The sequence below is a fragment of the Caretta caretta genome, chromosome 8 (genome assembly GCF_965140235.1).
Source record: "Caretta caretta isolate rCarCar2 chromosome 8, rCarCar1.hap1, whole genome shotgun sequence".
Classification (NCBI taxonomy): Eukaryota; Metazoa; Chordata; order Testudines; family Cheloniidae; genus Caretta; species Caretta caretta.
Genome location: NC_134213.1, coordinates 75,773,422 through 75,792,505, shown reverse-complemented (window position 1 = coordinate 75,792,505; position 19,084 = coordinate 75,773,422). Strand labels below are relative to the sequence as shown.

The following is a 19,084-nucleotide window of genomic DNA, read 5'->3' as shown; positions in this document are numbered from 1 at the left end:
AACAAGTTATTTATCTTCTAAGTCTATGAAGCTTGAACATGTTTTGGGGGAAAATTTCCCTTGTGATTCAGATACGAGTTATGGATGACGAAGGCAGGATCAATGCTAAACTTGCCAACTCTACGTTTGCCCCCAACTGGTTGGATACCAATGAATTATGTATGTTCAATGTTGGATACCAATGTTCAATTATGTATGTTCATGTATGATGTCTTCCCTGTTGGGTTAGTTTAATTAATTAACAAGACCTAGGGTTATTTGTCTCTAAGATATGCTGTATATTTATATTATTTATTACAATACAGGAAAATGGAAAGAAAAAGCTAAGTTAAATCCACCTGTTTCATATTACTATTGAACAGAAGTCCAGCTGCTGCTTGAATTGCAGTGAAGCTATTAGATCCAGTTTTGCTGGATCCTCTGGTGGCCATACTCTTCCTATGTTCTAGCTCTTTTAGGTCTACTTCATGTAGAGATGTATTACTGTAGCTTACTGACAAAATCAAATTAATTTGTAAAAGGGCTTCCTTCAGTGTTCTCAGATCTGTTCTCTTCAGAGGATCAAAAAGTCTCTTTCTTTGCTCCCCAAAGTAGTACTGTTTGGGTTTGATCATGTGTGTCTCTTACACAGAGAGAATAACTTGACTCATTTCTATTGATGGTTAAAACAGTGCTACTACAGTAAGTACATTTATTTAGGGATAACCTTCAAGAGGACTCTCAGTACTAGGCTCCTGCTGCCTTCCTCCCAGATACAAGGCCACACTTACAATTTTCAAAGCTCTGTGTGAAAAAAGATGTGTATGTGCTTCAAGCTTACTTCCACTAAAGGTATATAGCACAATAGTGACGGGGGCAGGAGACATATCAGGCAGGCTACTTGTCATACCTAAGTAAAGGGATACCAGGAGGGTTTATCATGAGGGAGGAGACTGATGGGCTTGTCATTAAGGGAAGGGAAATAATTGGGGAAAGTCGGGTTCATCCTTCAAGGCTGAAAGGTGGGATCATTATTTAGGACAGTGTTGTAAGCTAGATCCCAAAGTGCACAACCCTGTTTGGCTGCACAGTTGGCACACACAGGTGAACAGACATTTGGGGCCAGGAGGGAGTGAGGTCTATTTTATCATGGATCTTTTATATGGACTACAGATGGGTGGACTGATAAGTAATTTGTGCCTACTTCAACAAGAAAAAAAATTAAGGTTTAATTTTAAATTCTGCTTTTAGAACCGCAGATTTCTGCCATGACAACTGTCAGGGTGAATACTCATTCTCAAGGTTGCACAAAAGCACTGTAACCTGTTTAACTTTTTATTTTATAGGAAAGATGCAGGACAAGATGGGCCTGACAGATAGTGAATGTGGCTGCAGTATGGGACAGTCATTTAGGGGTGATTCAACTCCCATGGAACTCAAAGTTTTTTATCCTAACAATGCTGGTGCAACACCGTACTGTATGATGCTTTGCTATAGCCTTAGACATAAATTAGGGTCTTTATTTATTTGAAGTTGTTTATTGAGTGTTGTGGCTACAGGAAACCAAATTATTTTAAACCTTTTAAACCCGTGGCATGCAAGAAAAAAACACCCTTGTGATAATCGTGCTCCCACACGCTGTTGCCTTGTTCCCCAGCCCAGTAACATTCCCCGTGCTGGACGGAGACAAGTACAAAACAGACGAGAGCCACTGAAGGGCAGCAAGGGCAGGGGACAGCGGTGGAAAGCACCGCCAGGCCCCGCATTCACCACACCGGCCGCCTTCTGACGGTGGCACTCCACAAACGTGTTAAAATTGTCATTCTCAGATTGCCACAGCGCGCCGGGCTCCAGGAGCTGCCTCTTGTCTGCGTCCAACGCTCCTCCCCGCCCCTGCTGAGCCAGGGCTGGCTGCCCCGGCCGGAACCCCCCTGCTAGGACCCTGGATCCCCGCCGCGTGCCACTTTGCCCCCCACCCCTCTGCGGCCGGCCACTCCGCTGCCCTGCGCCCCGGGGCCCTGCCCAGCTCCGCGGCGTCAGATCAGCTGCCCACGCACAGCGGGGTCCAGGCCAGCACGCACCCAGCAGCCAGGCAAGCAACCTGGGGGCGCAGCGGATGGATCTGAAGGAGAGCAGCCTCGATTGGTCAAGGTCGCTTCCGTCCGCCCAATGGGAGGAGGGAAGCTGGCGCTGTGTCCAATGCGCGGAGGTTTCCGGTGTGGAGAAGGCGTCCGGCAAGTTAGTTGTTTTGAGAGAGTCCCTGGGCTGCTTGTTGGCGTCGGCGCCGTAGGGCGAACGTCGGAGCACGGCGTCTTCGTGAATACCAGCGATGTCGTATAAACGCGGTGGCTCGGGGACCGTCTGTCAATCACCGACGCTCTCGCCGGCGTTAATACAAGTCGCTGCCGCCTGAGGGGGAGCGGATTCCAGCACATGGCGCGGTGTGGGGGGGACGCTGTCTCGAAAGGCACCAGCTGGGCCCCGGCGGCAGCAGGCGGCGGCGGGAGGGGGGCGTGGGAGCGGCAGAGGCTGAAGGAGATGGTGGCTGAGCAGCTCCGTCAGGATCTCGGCAGGTAGGGGTGGGGGCGCGGCACCTCGCCCTGGGGCTGGGCACGCACCTCGGGTCAAAGCGCGCTCGGGAGAGCGGCCAGCCCCAGCGTTGTCATGGTACTCGGCGCAGGTGGGGTCACCCCCTGGGTGTACTTTGGCCACGGCGCTGCAGCCTCAGGCCACAGCGTCGCCATCGTATCTCAGCTCCCCCGCCCCGGAGCTTACAGCCAGAGCTAGAGAGGAAAGGTGAAATAATAGCAGCCGTGATACTGTAAGAATGTCAATTTCTCTGCTGTGAGGTCGAGCCCCTCCTCCCTTGGGCTGTCAGCCTGGCGCTGGAAGAGCTCCTGCTGTGAGGGGGTGGGGGGTGGCGGTCTCCTGCTGAGAGCCCTGCCTAGCGCTGACAGCTAACAGGCGGTGTGAGTAATGCAGTTCCTTCACAGACACGCTCTGTTGGCCTAACTACATTGACCTAAGCACTATGCTTCTTGAGGAGGTGGAGTTATTAAGTCAAGGTACTGGGCGACTTACATCTGTAGGAGCACCATTGTAGCGTAGACTGTTAACAGAGTGAGCTTGACATAAGCTGCCTTATGTCCACCTAACTCTAGTGTAGACCAGGGTTCTGAGTCTAGCAAACCGTCTCTTTGTTGCATCTCCTCCCGCCCTGTGGCGTTGCCTTCAGATAGTTCTCTGTGTCTCTATTCTGTGATGATCTCTATAGATGCTCTCTGGGTGTTGTCTGTTGTCTTGTATGCATCTCTGGTTCCTCTGGATCACTTGTCCTTCTTGCATAGTCATCTTGTACGACCTGGTTGCTACTGCACCCCTCACAACTCCTTTAGTCCTGTCCTTTTGGTGTGTCTCTAATGGCTGGATCCTCACAGGAATGCCTATCTCCAGGGTAAGTCCTTGGCTGACCTGCTGTACATTTAGTGCCTGCTTTCTCAGATTGTTGGCCATCTCCTTTTGGCAGTGTCCCCATCCTGGCTACACCAGGTCTCCCCTCATTGGTGGTTGGTTTTGGTCCTTCATCATATCAGTGTCTGCACTGGACTGTTTTGGTACCCCTATAATGGAGTATTTCTGCATGCCAACAAATGCTAACAACAATGCCCGAATCAGAAGAAACAGCCTTGTGTAACAGTCTCTGAGCTGTTTTTGCAGCTGATTCCACCTTACTCCTATGGGTATGCTTGGAAGGAGGTGTGGTGATCAAACTTCCATTTACATGCAAATTCCTTGAATTCTTCCAAGGCAAATTTGGCGTTCGTTGTCAGTAAGTATAGTGTCTGGAATGCCATATCTTGCAAAATGAGCCCTCAGTTTGTCAATCACTGACTTACTTCTTGTATAAGACACCGGGCATTGACACACACAGTATGGTAGTTAACTATAATCAAGTACTACTTTTCCTTGAAGGTAAATAAGCCTGCTCCCAATTTTTCCCTTGGCCAGGTATAGTTCCTAAGATAGGGTTTTGTTTTATTTTTCCTGCTGGTGGTTATCACATGACCAGCAGGTGTCTCACCCTTCTATCAAAGAGTGGATTGGTGAATACATTTCCTGGCCAGTAAACATACTTTTGAGCCTATCAGAGAAAGCAGTGAATACTCGGGTGTGAGGTTTTTTTGTTTTTTAATTCATTATATCCTTATATAACAAGGTGGAGACAATAACTCTCTGTCCTTGAAATACAATTTCATTCTGCATACTCAGCTCATCTCTAATTTGAAAATATGGTTTTGATCCTATGGGTACCTGACTTTTGTCTTCTGGCCATCCTACTTTTATCACTCTCTTGACTGCCTGTAGTCAATGTCGTTTTGTTTTGCCCCTTTGATTTCCATCAGCTTCGCTGTTAAAACTGGGAGATAGTGTAGCATGTTAATTGATTCAGTGTCCTGTTCCTTTACCCAGCATCAGCAAGTTCGGGGAATCAGCTAACACCAGAAATTGTCCTGGACAATATCTGAGCTCTATCTGGTAATGCTGGAGGTGCTGCAATATCTATGGAGCACGAAGGGGGCTTTGCCTTGATTGTCTCTGGAAGGGGTTTGTCGTCTGATTGCACTATTACTGGGTGGGTTATAGGTGTGCTTGTGGAATCACTCAGCTCCAAATACCACCGCCAAAAGCTCTTGTTCTATTTGCATTTACCACTGTTCAGTCTCTGGCTAGGTTCTGCTAGCATAAGCGACTGGCTACTCCTGCAAAAGAGCTATACCCACTCCTTTCTCCAATGGATCATGCAGGAGTGTTCAGTGGCCCTCCTGCCTGGCAGTACTTCAAAACAGGGACATGTGTTATCATTTGTTTCAGCATGTCCAATGGTTGCTGTTGGGGACCTGACCAGTCCCACTCAATATTCGGCCTTGCGAGTTGATGCATGGGTTCCGCTACTGCAACTGGGTGTAGGCAGAACCTGGACAGAAAATTTGTCATTCCTATGAAGTGCTGTACCTCTTTCATATCCACTGGAGCTGGCATGTCTCTGAGCGTCTTGCTCTTGTTGGGATCTGCTTTCAGTCCCTCTGCTATGAGTGGTTGTCCGGTATGTGTCACCTCACGCTATTTGAGTTGCATTTTTTTCCTGAGTTGGGTTTTATGTTTTTGTTCCTGCATCACTGTACAAAAGCTTGTAGTTTTCTTTCATGGTCTCATTCATATTTCGTATCCTTGTTCCCTTCCTCTACGATGAGGATATCATCTGCAGTTATTTTCACCCCAGATAGTTCTTCCAGCACTGGGGTGAGTCTTCTCTGGAACACTACCAGTGCTGAGCTTATGCACATTGGCATGTGCAGCCATCAGTAACAATGGTGTTGCAAAAGTTGTCAGCATGCTGGACTCTTTATCCAGATTTATGTGCCATAACCCATTCCTCACATCAGACCGTAAAAATTCTGGTTTTGGAAAGTTCTGGCACCATATCATCAATTGTGGGCAGTGAACAGTGGCATCTTTTCAATGCTGGTTCAGTGGCTTTGGCTTGATGAAGATATGTAATTTGTCTGATAACTACTTTACCACCTTTGTACTATTTACCCAGGTTGTACTGGTCTCTACTTTTGAACTCTTTGGATACTGGATTATGTGTTGCCAATGAAATCTTCCTACGTGGCAAGCACTTAAATTCTACTGTGGGGTCTATTTTCAGTTGCAGCTTTCCTTCACGGCAGCCGTTGCCTTTGAAAACATACCCTTTTAAAATGGTCTTCATTATCAGAGAGTCTCCTGCATTTGCTGCTTTCACAGCAGGTATAACATTCTCACACTGCACCTGATTAGCTCTATGGCTCTGCTCTTCAAGAGGGCTCTATGGCATTTTTCTTCCACCACTACAAACTTCAGTTGGTATTGTAAACATTGTTGCATGCATGGAGTGTGGTATTCTCCCTTGCTGATTTCCTGTCCCAACATCCTGAACCTGATACACTTTTGGATCCAGGGAGAGTCAAGATGCCATCAGTGCTGTCTGATGTGCTCTCCCTCTTTTGTACAGGTCTTAATTGAATCTTTCTGAGACCTTCACCTGCTCTTGCTCACACTGCAAAAATGGTTCAACTTTCCACATTCCTTGTGGTCATAGGCTGGTGCACATCTTTTCCTCCCTCATGTTGTCTCCCACCAGAAATGCATTTCACTGTGGGTATAGAACCCTGGCCATCTGCTTTCCTTTGCTATTGTCTCACTGCATGTACTTCTGAGGGCGTTGTCATTTCTCTTGAGGCTTCTGCTTCACACTCTGTCTGAGTATTTATCCAAGGTGATTTCGCCTTCCCAGAGCAGCCAAGTGCTGCATTCTGTCCTGTCCAGAATTATGGAATCTGTCAAGTCCCCAAAAATTGCATGTAGCAGCCAATATGCAAAAGGCAATAACGTAGAGGTCTATCCCCTCCTATTTAGATTGGTATGTAGTGAAAAACTTTGTGTCACTCCACAGTTTTTGTTCTGCTATGGGGAGCAATAGTTCCCCGGAGCTCTTCGGACTGCTGTGAGGCTTGAGCAGTGGTGAGCCCTTCTTGTTCCCCAATAACATAAAATAATAGTTTTACTTTCCTGCTATTGTCGTCCTGTTGCATGACCAGCTCTAAATCCTCCCTCAACTGGGCCCATTGCTGGGCTGGATTTGTATCTGCAAAATCCAGGGCTCTGTGGGGGCTTCAGGCCACATTTTCATGGCTCACTTTGCAAACTGCTCAGCTGTTGCCACCATGTTTCATTTTCAGAGTGAAGCATTGCTGCACAAAGTTAAGCTGCACAAATGGAACTTTATTAAACGCTCTCCATTGCTCTGTCCACCTGGCTGAGTTGCTTCCAGCCTAACTCCCTACAGTCCCTGTTTTTCCTGGTGCTCCCTTAATAACAGTCTCTCCAGGGAACATGAGTCCTCTGACTCCAGTTCCACTGATCATGGTGCAGTAGTGGCATCACCAGCTGGGGGGCTGTGTGCCATAGCAATGTATTATAGTGTCAGCATTGCACGTGGGCCATAGTGCTGGTTGAAGATGTGGGTCATAGTACAGCAGTTCCAGCAACTGAATTGAGTTTCAACAGGAATTTTTTTTCTTTAGATTACTATATCCTGAATTGTGGCATTCATATTTCACTGTAATTAAATAAAGAAAAAGAATGCATTTTTTTAAAGATTCCAATATATTATAAACAGTGTTTAGAGTGTGTCATCTAGATCTGAATTTAACTGCATAATGTTTCCTGTCCTCTAACAGGCTTCTTCAAGAAGAAATACATGCAGATGTCACTTTTTGTGTTGGTCAGACTCTATTCAGAGCACATAAAGCAGTGCTTTTAGCAAGAGTTCCAGACTTCTTCTTATACAGTACTGGAAAACAATTAAGTAATCTGAAAGACCATGAAACTTTTAATTTGGAGAACTTCGAACCCTCGGAATTTAAAACATTTCTGCAGTAAGTTTTTTCATTATCTTCTTGGTGGTGGTGGGTTTTTGTTTTTTTTGGTGGGGTTTTTGTTTTTTTTGTCTTTGGTACTTCACTGTCTAAAAATTAAAATGGACTTGTAGTCAGCATTTTTTGTGTATGTTCTGTAGTATCTGGGAGAGTATCTGTTCAACAAAACTTTAGGTTTTGCTTAAAGTTACTGGATTTGAGTGTTCCAATTAGTGTCAATGGGAGTTTTATCACAGATTTCAATAGTAGCAAGAGTGGATCCTTAGTTTAGGGGAGAGGTGACTGGGGCAAGAGAATATTTAGTACTATATCTTAAGCCATTAAACCACACATGCCTATTCACATCAATTAGTCCATTCTTGGATGATACAGCTTGGAGGACAGTTAATTGTAGTTTTGAAATAAATGTTTTCTTTTATGGTCTTTCTGTTAGCCAGGAGCCAAACCAGTTAAAACCTGTATAGGTCAGAAACAATACCTTGAATTACACCCAGAAATGAAGTGGTGTAGGTCTTGGAGCACAGATGTAATGTGGTCACTGCATGAAGCTCTGGTAAGCAAGGGGGGGATGTGCACTGTGTTCTATATTAGATAAAGTTCTGGATTGTCCTCCAATCTAGCACCATGTAGAGTGCATTTACTCTGCAGTAACAAATATATGGATAGCTATAGCAAAGCTTGTATCTGAGAAGTAAGGTTGCAGTCTCCTAGCCGAGCCCAGAGTGAAATAAGTACTTTTGGCCATTGATGCAGCCTAGATTTCTAGAAACAGCTAAGGCCCCTCAGTTGCAATCATGTGTGATAAGTAGTAGGATGTCACCCAATAAAGGGAACTGACCCAGCCTTCCCATACTATCCCTGATGTCTTCTTCCAAACTAGAAATGTTAGGCTCAATCTTGTCTGCACTGAGTGTCAGACAGATATACTTCCAAACCATAATCTCACTTCAGCACAGAGTCACTCAACTGCTCTGAATAGGGCAGATGAGCTGGAGAAATAAAGAGGGGTGTAATTTTGCATACTGAAGACACTGCAGCTCATATAACCTCAATAATCCTCCTAATGGCTTTTTGTTCATTTTGTGCGGGAAGGATGACAAGATGAACTCCACTTGGGAGAAACATTTTAAACTAGGATGAGAAGCCTGAGGAGTGATGACTGGGACTGGTTAAATTAAGAGAATGGAACTAGGATGAGGAGCCAGGGGTGGGGAAGAGAGAGGGTGGGGACAGGCACAGAGAGAAAGGGATGGGGCAGAAGGGGTCATGTTTGGAGGGAATGGTCAGAAGAGTCTGTGCCCCCTAGGTCATACTCCCCTGCAGAGCCTGGAATGGAACCTAAGATTCTTGAGTCTCATCATTCCTCTGCTGTCAGCAAATACCAGTGAAACCCACTAGCAAAGTATCCTATCCCTCTCTAGTGCTTGCTCATGTAGAGGAGGACAACATACCACTGTTAATTTACTCCATTAGCTTGAGTGGCAGAGGTCTGTGCAATGGATTTAAAGGTTCCGACCCTGCTGATGAACCATTTGGGGTGTCAATATGATGCACATGATGGAATTTGTGTCTCCATTTTGCTTTTTTAAAAAATCTAGGAAGCTACACCAACCAAACTCCATTAAAAGAACACTCTATTAAGGTTGCAAAGTCAAGCACTCAAAAGTTAGGAAATGCCAGAATTTAGGTTGGCGGTGCAACCTTAATTTGCTCCCTTGTATGTATTAATTACAAGTCTTTAATTACATGATCACATACAGGTTTTTTTTTTAGCAAGATATCTGCCTCCAATAGTACACAAAATAGACTGTTCTGGGATGAATCGGGTTATGTAGTTAAGGAGCATGTTTTCAGTAGGACCCCTACTTCATTTCTTGCAGAAGTTGGAAGATGTGTAGTGAGTGAGTTAGGGTGTTACCCATGAGAACCCTCCTTCTTGTAAGTCAGTTGACTTCTGCCCTGGATAATTGGACTTTATCCCTGCTTTTCCCACAGAGTTCCTCTGTGAAGCTAAACAAGTCAATTACATCAGATTTTTGACAGGTAGTCTCTAATAGTATGATCCTTATTTTCTGGGTGCCTGAGTTGAGATTCTGGGTCTCATTTATGAGTGCTAAGCACTTTTTCAGCTGTAGCTGAAGTTAATGAGACCTGTGCTTTGGCTACTTAAAATGCTGAAAAATCAGGTCCTAAGTGTCTATTGGGTGTCCAAAACCAATGGATACTTTGACCATAAATCTCTCTGTGCCTCAGTTCCCCATCTCTAACATAGCCGTCTTGTATGAAATATGTATACACAATATATATATTTTGCATGTATAATCTAATTAGGCACCTCGCTTTTCATTGTCTCTCATTTGCATCTCCTTCCATTTGGTTATGAAGGTAGTGTCCCAGCTGAATAGCAGACTGCAACTGCAACTTCTTTAAAATCTATGGTGAGTTTTATTGTGTTTGTCAGGTTGCAGAGGAGAAGAGCCTGAGCATCTGGGTTGATAACCTCTGGCCTGCATCTTGAAACTTATGACTCCACTTGTCAGATTGTGGCACGTCTATACTATGACGTTTGGTTGGCACAAGTTACGTCAACATATAACCACTGACTGCAGTATGTTGTGTGCATGCATACTTGGGTGCATGCATCGGTGCTGCATGTCCTCCCTGTGCATGGTTGCATTGATGTAAAATGCAGTGCACCATGCATAAGTATCCCAGTGTGCCTTGCACCACTGTTCGGCTCAGGGCCTTGTGGGTTGCTTTTTGCAGTGGTTTTTGGAATGCCACCAGTTCACCCAGAGATTTATAGAGGTAGTGGTTAAGTTTTCACCATGCCATTTTCTCCGTTCCATAATTTTTTGCACTGTTTTTTAAACCTCCCACAGTTCCACATGCCCCTTTTATTTGGACTCCATAATCTCTCTGGCAAGAGTGTGGACCATGCACAACTCAGTGAAACTCTCCTGAGTATTGCTCATACAGGACACATGATTCTTCTGAATTTGTAGAACTTGAACGTGCGCTACTACAATTGAGTGTGCAGTGAGGAATATGTGGAGATGTTCAAGCACAATAACTGGATGCTGATTGACACAGCAGGGGAAAAAAATGCCAGGTTGCTGTTGGCGTTCATGGAGAAGCTCCACATGATAGATTGCTGCACCTGAGCCTGAGAAATGAGAACCGATTGATGGGATTGCGTTGTAATGAAAGGAATGACAAGCAGTATCTGCAAAAGGCTGCATTCCTGGATCTGTGTGCCAAGGTCACTCCACCCCTCTGTCAAAGGGACACCAAACTAAGAGCTGCATTGGCAGTGGAGAAGCAAGTAGCAATTGCCCACTGACTGGCAGCAATCTGTTTAGAGTTGGGAAAAACTACACTGAGGTTGTTGTGATCCAAGCATGTAAGGCTATTAATCATCTCCTGCTATGCAGGGTTGTGACTCTTGAGTTATGTTCAGGACATAGTGGATGGATTTACAGCAATGGGATTCCTGAACTATGGTGTGGTGTGTGGTAGATGATGCACACATCCCTATTCTGGCACATTCCGCCTTGTCACTGAGTACATCAATGGAAAAGTATCCTTTTCCATTGTTATGCAAGTACTGGTGGATCGCTGTGGATGTTTCCCAGACAATTAGTGTGGATGGTGGGGGGAGGTTCGTGATGCTCGCATTTGTAGGAACGCAGGACTTTTTCAAAAGCTGCAAGCAGGGGTAGTCTTCCCTGATCTGCATGTTACAATTGGCGATATTGAAATGCCACTAGTGTTTCTGGGGGACCCAGCCTACTCTTGTTTCCCAGGCACATGAAGATGTACACTGGCCTCCTCAACAACACCAAAGAAAGATTCAGTTACCAGCTGAGAAGATGCAGAATGATTGAATGTGCTTTTGGTAGATGTAAAGATTCCTGGCAACTCCTGCTTGCAAGATCGCATCTCAGCAAGGCTAACATCAATCACCATTGTTACAGCTGCATGCTGTGAACTGCAAAAACATCTGTGAAGCAAAAGGAGAAAAGCGACTGCTACACTATTGGGTTGAGATGAACCATGTTATCTGATGAATACTTTATAGAACAGCATTCATGGGTCGGTGCTTCCTGTTCTGAATTCTGTGATGCTTGGTGTACGATGATAAAGATACTCAGTTTCCAAAACCAGAACTTTTTTTGTTCATTGCTTCTTTGCACACAATAAAGTGCAAAAATAGGGTAAGAACAGTCTAGCAATGCTATAACAGTGAACCATCCTCTAAAAACCCAAGAACAAAAAGGAAATAAATACTAGTATTATCTGATCCTGTGGTTTTTCACAGGTCTCTATCTGGGGGGGGACTGTGGCTGTGGTTGTGGTTCTCATTTTTCCCTGGCATGGAGTGGTAGGGGTACATATGTGAATCCACCTGTTGTTGTGTTTGAGGTGGTGTAGGGAGTAGTGGCCATGGAGTTCTTCAAGGATAGGAAAAGTTGCGGAGTTGGTAGTCTCTAGGCAGATAGGTCAATAATGTACTGCAGCATTGGTTTGTTGCCTGAGCAAACCCATGATGCTTTGATGCATTTCCCAATGTGCCACTCGGTCCTCTTCCCTTTTTTTGCAGCAGCTGATCCCTCCATTCTTGGTCCTTCTCAATGATTGTGGTCACATGACCCCTCCAAGCCCTGTACTTACTATCTGAGATCATAGAGGAGTTGGGGATCTCACTGAACTTATCCTCCCTAGTTCTTTTTTCTCCTTCTGATGAGGTAAGGTATTCAGCAGGCGTGGAGAGGGGAACACTCAAGGCAACCACACCAGAGGTACTGACTTAATACAGATAGATACACCATTAGATTTATAGTCACAATGGAAAGGGAAAGTTAAGTCTCAAAACTCTTTCATTAGTCCCAGAAATACTTTTAATAAGCAAAGCTTAAGTGACAATTAACATTTGAGTGCCTCGTCAAGGCTCTGCTCTGGAGCTCAAACCCTGGTGAGTACAGCCTAGCCTAGAGGGGGGAGGAGGAGGTGTTTTGGTGTATTGAAGCCTTAAAAGCTGGATATGGGTATAGGGCAAGTGCAGTGAATATTGGCAATATTTTCACAGCCAGGGATGCTCTTGGCTATTTGAGGGTGATAAACGCACAGAGAACCCAGCTGTTACTGGCAGCCCAAAGCTGCCTGGTCTGTATACTGCTAGCCCCTTTAATACAGTAGTGTGAGTGGTACTCATCGCAGAATGGCATGGGAAATTCTTCTAGCACAGCAAGAAACAAGGCTGCCGTCTTTATAAATGTTCAGGAGAGAATTGCAGAGTATTTTAATGAAATTTTCATCAAGATCTCTCAAGGACAAAAGGGACATCCCTATTCAGATAAATGAAGTACTCTGCATGGCTCACTGCCAAGCTGGAAAAACAGGCTGACTACCTCTGTTTCTTCTACCTCTACCTGAGCACAGGACACTGTGCTGATGTGGATTGTGTAATTGTACTACCATGCTATTTTTTTTTAATTTATTCTCTACTGGCATAATGTTAAGACAAAATATTAAAGTAATCAAATAGAAATCAATGCCTTTGTTCACTAAAGTTGAAGGTGGCACAAGTATCATTTTAAATGGTGATGTGCAGTGTGGGGAGGGAGGAGGTAGACTCGGTTTTGGGCAACAAAAAGGGAAAAATTACTATGAGATACAATTCATATACAAATTTACCTAAGCTCCCTTCCCCTTCAGCAGTAGGCTCCTCTGTGCTCACCATCAGGGACTGGCTTAACTCAGGAGACGTTTCAAACCACTCCTGGCTCATGGCTTGATTTGCTGTGCCCTCCCCCTCCCCTTCCTTTTCAACGTTTGCAGCAGGGGTCTCTGCAGTGGGCTCCTGCAGTGTCCACAGTTGTACATGGTTGCTGGTGGGCTCACTACCAAGAGGTGCATGCAGTTCATTGTAAAAGTGTCAGGTCTGTGAGGCAGCACCAGATTTCTTGTTACCTTCCCATACCTTCTAGTCTGTCTGCTGTAATTCCTTTTGCTTTCACATAGCACTGCTGCTGATCCCTGTCGTGCTCCTTTGCCCCATATAATCTGCTTGTACATGTCAATATTTCTAGGGCTAGCATGTAGCTGTGCTCGCAAGGCTCTTTGCCTTACAGGCTGAGGAGATCCAATTCTGGCCTGCAACAGGCAGTAATTTATGTAGTAGCTTTCTGTGTTTGTGAAGCTGGCATGGTTGGACACATAACTAAGGTGAGCTGGTAAGTGTGCTCACCAAGGTGAAGTAAAGTATCAGGGGATAGTCATGTTAGTCTATAGCCACAAAAACAACAGAGTCCGGTGGCACCTTAAAGACTAACCGATTTATTTGAGCATAAGCTTTCGTGGGTAAAAACCCCACTTCTTCAGATGCTTTTTACCCACAAAAGCTTATGCTCAAATCTGTTACTCAGGAAAGTGCATTTCAAAATCTGGGGGAAGAGGGGAGTAGTGGCTTCTGGTCTCTGCAACCCCTGGACAGTGGAGTTTGAAAGGAGCACAGGAGCGACTGTCATGGGGATAGGAGAATTGTGGGACAGCTGCTGGAATACTGTCAGGTCGACGCAGGGCAAGTGTAGACACTGCATGACCTGTGTTGACCCTAAGTAGATTGACCATAGCTCTGCATTGCTCAGGAGTTGGTGATATTGCATCACTGTAACGGTGCTTACATTGCTGGGAGACCAATTATAGCATAGGTACATGTACAGTGAAGTTGGTACAAGCTCACTTAGGTTGACCTTTCTTTGTAGTGTAGACCAGGCCTAAGTAGAAAGAACAGAATGGGCTGCAGCAGTGCAGGAGAGAGTGGCAAAATACAAAGTTGGCATTATAGGTCTCAGTTATGGATTTGGCTGAGTGGATTGTTTTCCTTTAGAACAAGGAGAAATTGAGCAACATATGCATTACAATTAATACAAATAACTGACTAAATCTGTCATCTGAAATTGTTCAGATGTGCTTTTCTATTACTTATATGGTCCAAACACCTCCCAAATGTTAACAAGCTTCTCCTTGCAATAATCCTGTGCGATAGAAAATATTATTTCCATTTTACATATGAGGAACTGAGACACAGAGAAACTGACTGTCTTGACAAACGTGTCACAGGAAATCTGTTATAGAAGTGGGAATTGAACACAGATCTCCTGAGTCTTAGTGCAGTTAATGTGAGAGAGTAGCATTAAAGCTACATTAGTGGATTAATAACAGATGTGATTACTTTTACATTACTGAAGTTTTCACTGCCAGTAGCACTGTGAATTCTTTATATGTGACCAGTTAATCAGGTCATCTTGGAATCTTTCCATTACTGTATCTTTTGCTTCTGTGGCTCTGAGCCTTTACAATTTTCTAATTGGATTCTCTTATCTCTAAAGTTTGTGAAAGGAAAGAGAATAAGGAATGTTATCAGTTTCAACAGCTATATATAATTCTTCTGTGTTTTTGTTAATTTCTTCTCAGCATTGTACTTGCTGTTAAAATCCTTTGTTTAAGAATGTCTTTTTCAGTGGCTCCACCAATTATTTTAACTCCATTTGTAAATAATGAAAAAAGGAAGAGGAATAACTATTAAATGTTCTTTTTTGAAGAAAAAAACTTAAATTCAGCATTTGAAATTTCAGGGGAAATAAGTTCCCCATCATCTAAACCTAGTTGTATACCTAATAGGAAGCAACAGTTTAATTCAGAAATGCCTTAAAATAGACAGGATTCTAATGTGCCCATCACCTTAGGGCCTAGGGCCTGGTCTACACTAGAAAGTTGTACTAGCTTAGCTGTGTCGGTTAGAAGTATTACATTTTCCACACTTCTAACCAATTGACATAGCAATACTGGCAAAAGCCTTAGGGCATGGCTACACTGGAAACTTCAAAGAGCTGTTGCAGGAATGCTCCCGCAGCAGCGCTTTGAAGTGCGAGTGTGGTCGCGCATGAGAGAGGTCTCCCAACACTCCTTGGCGAGGTGGATTACCAGGGGATTAGCTCCCAGTGTTTGGAGTCTGTCTACACGAGCACTTTAAAGTGCTCCGGGGGATGATTTTCCACATCCCTGACCCAGCAAGTTAGAGCGCTATAAAATGTAAATGGAGACAAGCCCTTAGTGTAGGCACAGTTATATCAGCAAAAAAGTCCTTTAGCTGTTGTTGCTTCTTCCATTGCGGGAGCTGGTTTAAGCTATACCAGTAAAAGGCTTCTAGCAGAGATGCAACTTATATCAGTTAAAGAACTCTTGCTGGTATATCTATAACAGCAAACTCTTAACTGTAGAAAAGGCTTCATCATCAGCAACTCCATGTTTGTGTCCCTACCTCCACCTCAGACCCCGAATTAACAGATATGCAAAAGAAGTTAATCATTTTTAAAGTAAATTTGACTAAGCAAACTCCAGACGTGTTGTGGATTTTTCTAATTTTTTTCTTTCATTTCATTTCCTTTCTTAAACACACTCATTCTCATTTACCCTCAGCACCCTCCCACTTAATTGAAATACAAAGGTTTTTTTCTCAACCTGGAAAGAAATTTTCAGTGTTCCTTTTGTGTTCTTCATCCATTTATCTTTTATCCTTGTTCTGGCTTTTTTCCCCTGCTCCTTCCTTTTTCCTCTTGGATTTCCCTTCCTTGCTTTTCTAGTGCTAATGTTCATTCAGGTGTTCTGTCGTTAGTTTATTAAATACCCAAGTTATACTGAGGCACCTAAAGGGAATTTAAAAACGTAGAATTGATAAATGATGAAAATCCTTAATACCAAGTTGTTAACATTGTGAATGAACAAATTCCTCTTGCCTGTTCATATTACATTGAGTAATAACTTTTGGGGGCAGTAGGTATGAATAATATTTGATGGTGCCCAGAATGGGTCCAAGTCCTGCCACACCCCCCCGCACACACCACACCTGCCTTGTAAGCGGATATATATATTTTAAAAAATAACGTAAAAATGTGAGGGCTCTGGGCTAGGGCAGAGGGTTGGGGGAGGGATGAGGGCTCTGACTGGGGATGAGGGGTTGGGGTGTTGGAGGGGGCTCAGGGCTGGGGATGAGGGGTGTGGGAGGGGCTCAGGTAGAAGGTTGGGGTACAGGAGTGAGGGCTCTGGGGTGGGGCTGAGGGCTTCAAAGTGCAGGAGGGGCTCAGGCCTGGGGCAGAAGGTTGGGATGCAGTGGGGGTGAGGGCTCTGGCTAGGGGTGCAGGCGGTGGGGTGGGGGCAGGGCCAGAGATGAGGAGTTTGGGGTACAGGCAGGCTGCCTCCAGCTGTGGCCAGAGGGGGGGGGACTCTTCCTCCCCTGCCCCCCCAACACACTCACCTTGCACCACTGTCACTGCGTGTGCTCCTAGAGCCACTCTCAGGTCCAGGAAGCCCCCTCACCTCTCCTGTGGTGGGGGCAGGGGGGGGTCTGCCATCACATGTGCACCTCCTCCCGTGCTGCTGCCCCTCACTGGGGTGGGGGATGGGGCTGTCCCTTGCCCAACCTGGGGCAGGAGCAGTGACTGTGGGTGCGGGGGCCTCCTGTGCGGGTGGAGGGTCCTGCCAGAAAAGGGGAGGGTCCATCCCTCCAAAGCGGAAGAGCAGGGGCTCGGTCAGCCTGCCCTCACACTAGCACCCCCATAACCACTAGGACACTGCAGTGGCAGCTGATGCTGGGAGTCGGCAGAGCAGAGCGCAGAAGGCAGCTGGCTGCTACCCAGGGTGCAGGCAGGGACGCTCAGGGTAGGTGATGTGGTGGGGCGGCAGGCAGGGTGAGATGCTGCCCCGAACATTGCTGGAGCCTGGGCACCACAGGCCCATGTAACTCGCTGCCCCAATCATTTTGTAGTACACAAGGAAGACATTTTTTTCTATCCTATGCACTTTGAACACAAAATGATAAATATTGCCCTCTTTCTCTTGCCCTATGATCTTGCTGCTTCATATCATTTCAGCATGACTTTATTGTCGTACTATTTTGGTATTCATTCATATTTTATAATAAAAAAAGATAGGTTTATTGAGCCTAGAAAGGAGGGCTTAGAAAGAACTAGACTGATGTATTCTCAATACATGAAGTTCCTCTTTCCCCCTTCCTTAAGCCTCATTCGTGAAATATAGGTACCAAGAGACACTGACACTGAAATTAAGTTAACAGGCAATACATTTAGATCAAATACAAGGAAACTCTATTGACATTGACGCTTCCTGCTGTGGGTGTTTGAATCAGATACTGATGCTAGATATTAAAGACATGGACCCGTGGTTTGATTTTTTTCTATGGCAAATGTTGTGTTCTTATGGTTCTTCATCACCCAGCAGGACACAAAATCTAGTACATTAATTGCAGGCAGCAACTCTCTGAAATGAGACTTCTGCCCCCTCCACCCCACTCATGGCCTATAGTTAGCTAATCTTTTGAGTACTGTAGTCCTAGGACAACCTATCCTTTTGTAAAATCATCAGACTCTAGCTACTGCTACTAACTTTGAGAGATTGCCCTATAGCATCATTTAGATTTTATTATCCTTCATCTACTCATATTGTACACATACCTCTTGAACTCACTGTTCAGGCCTTTCCTAATCTTCTGTGTGCAGAGGAAAAAATAAAACAACCACAAGGTGGAGTGTGTGTCAAAACTACAGGCCATTAGAGTGGTATTACAGAAGATGACAGTTCTATTTTTGGATCTAGCTAATGTAGCCTTTTGCTGCACACATTTTCGAAAGGTAGTTGTAGCAAATATAGCACATCCAGAACTGCTTGTGAAAACTTGGATTTAAGAACTGAATATTTTAAAATAGCAGAAGTCCTAACTGTCAATACCAGTTCAATACATTTTGATTATAAATAAAGTATTATTACAATTTAATAGATTTCCCATTTTCACAGTCATCTTGGAGAGCTTGTGCATAAGATGACTTTATTACTTAATTGCATATAACTTAATGACCATCAGCAGCTAAGAGGTTATTCTTAGAAAGAGGCATCTGTTTTTAAACCAAATAAATCTTCCAGTGGTGTCCTCATAATATTCTCAACGCTAATGCTTTAGAGATTCTGTTAATGCAGTATACGTTTTTGTATTTCTCTTTCTGATGGTGATAGTTGACAATCCAGGCTATTCTAGGAGAGAGAGAGAATGTATATTTTTGGACCAGTTTGAGGAGGCAGGAAAAGAATATAGGTTATAATGAACACTGGGAGGTGGTGAGTCCCTCCTGTTTCCCCCCCACACACCCCTTCTTAGCATATATTCAGCTACTTATCCAAGAGAGGTGCATCTTTTTGCATATTATCAATTCAGGTTACCTACATATTAACTTTACATTTACCATGCACAAGGGATTCTCTGAGGCTCTTGCACTGCAGCAGTATTTCTCCTTCAATGCTGATCTCTTTTTCTCACTATTAGGATTGTACTGTGTTATGAAATGAGGTAAGGATCTGCAGTGCAGTTATTAACTCATGGTAGGTTATCACAACAGTGCTGCATGCTGTTGTCTATTGTTTCTAGTTTCTTCAGTTGCATGCGAACAACCTAATCCTCTTGTTGTTAGATTAGTACAAGTTACTGTTATAGTGTTCATATACAAAAAGAGAAGCTGCATGGGTCTCAACTGCTGTTTGCTAACCTATTC

The 19,084-nt window shown here is 44.5% G+C and overlaps 1 protein-coding gene across 4 annotated transcripts in view; it reads left to right on the top strand.

Moving 5' to 3' along the window:
- Window positions 1-2,187: 2,187 nt before the first annotated feature.
- BTBD8 (BTB domain containing 8) overlaps window positions 2,188-19,084 on the top strand; it is an 82,665-nt gene continuing 65,768 nt past the window's right edge. The window contains exons 1-2 of one of the 4 annotated variants that reach the window (XM_048861625.2): window positions 2,188-2,552; window positions 7,263-7,460. In XM_048861625.2, coding sequence (XP_048717582.1) covers window positions 2,413-2,552; window positions 7,263-7,460 — 338 coding nt within the window. In that variant the 5' untranslated portion in view covers window positions 2,188-2,412. Of the gene's footprint in view, window positions 2,553-3,253; window positions 3,434-7,262; window positions 7,461-7,893; window positions 8,014-19,084 lie in introns of those variants that run through there. The other 3 variants (XM_048861626.2, XM_075131637.1, XM_075131638.1) reach the window with 3 other exon arrangements.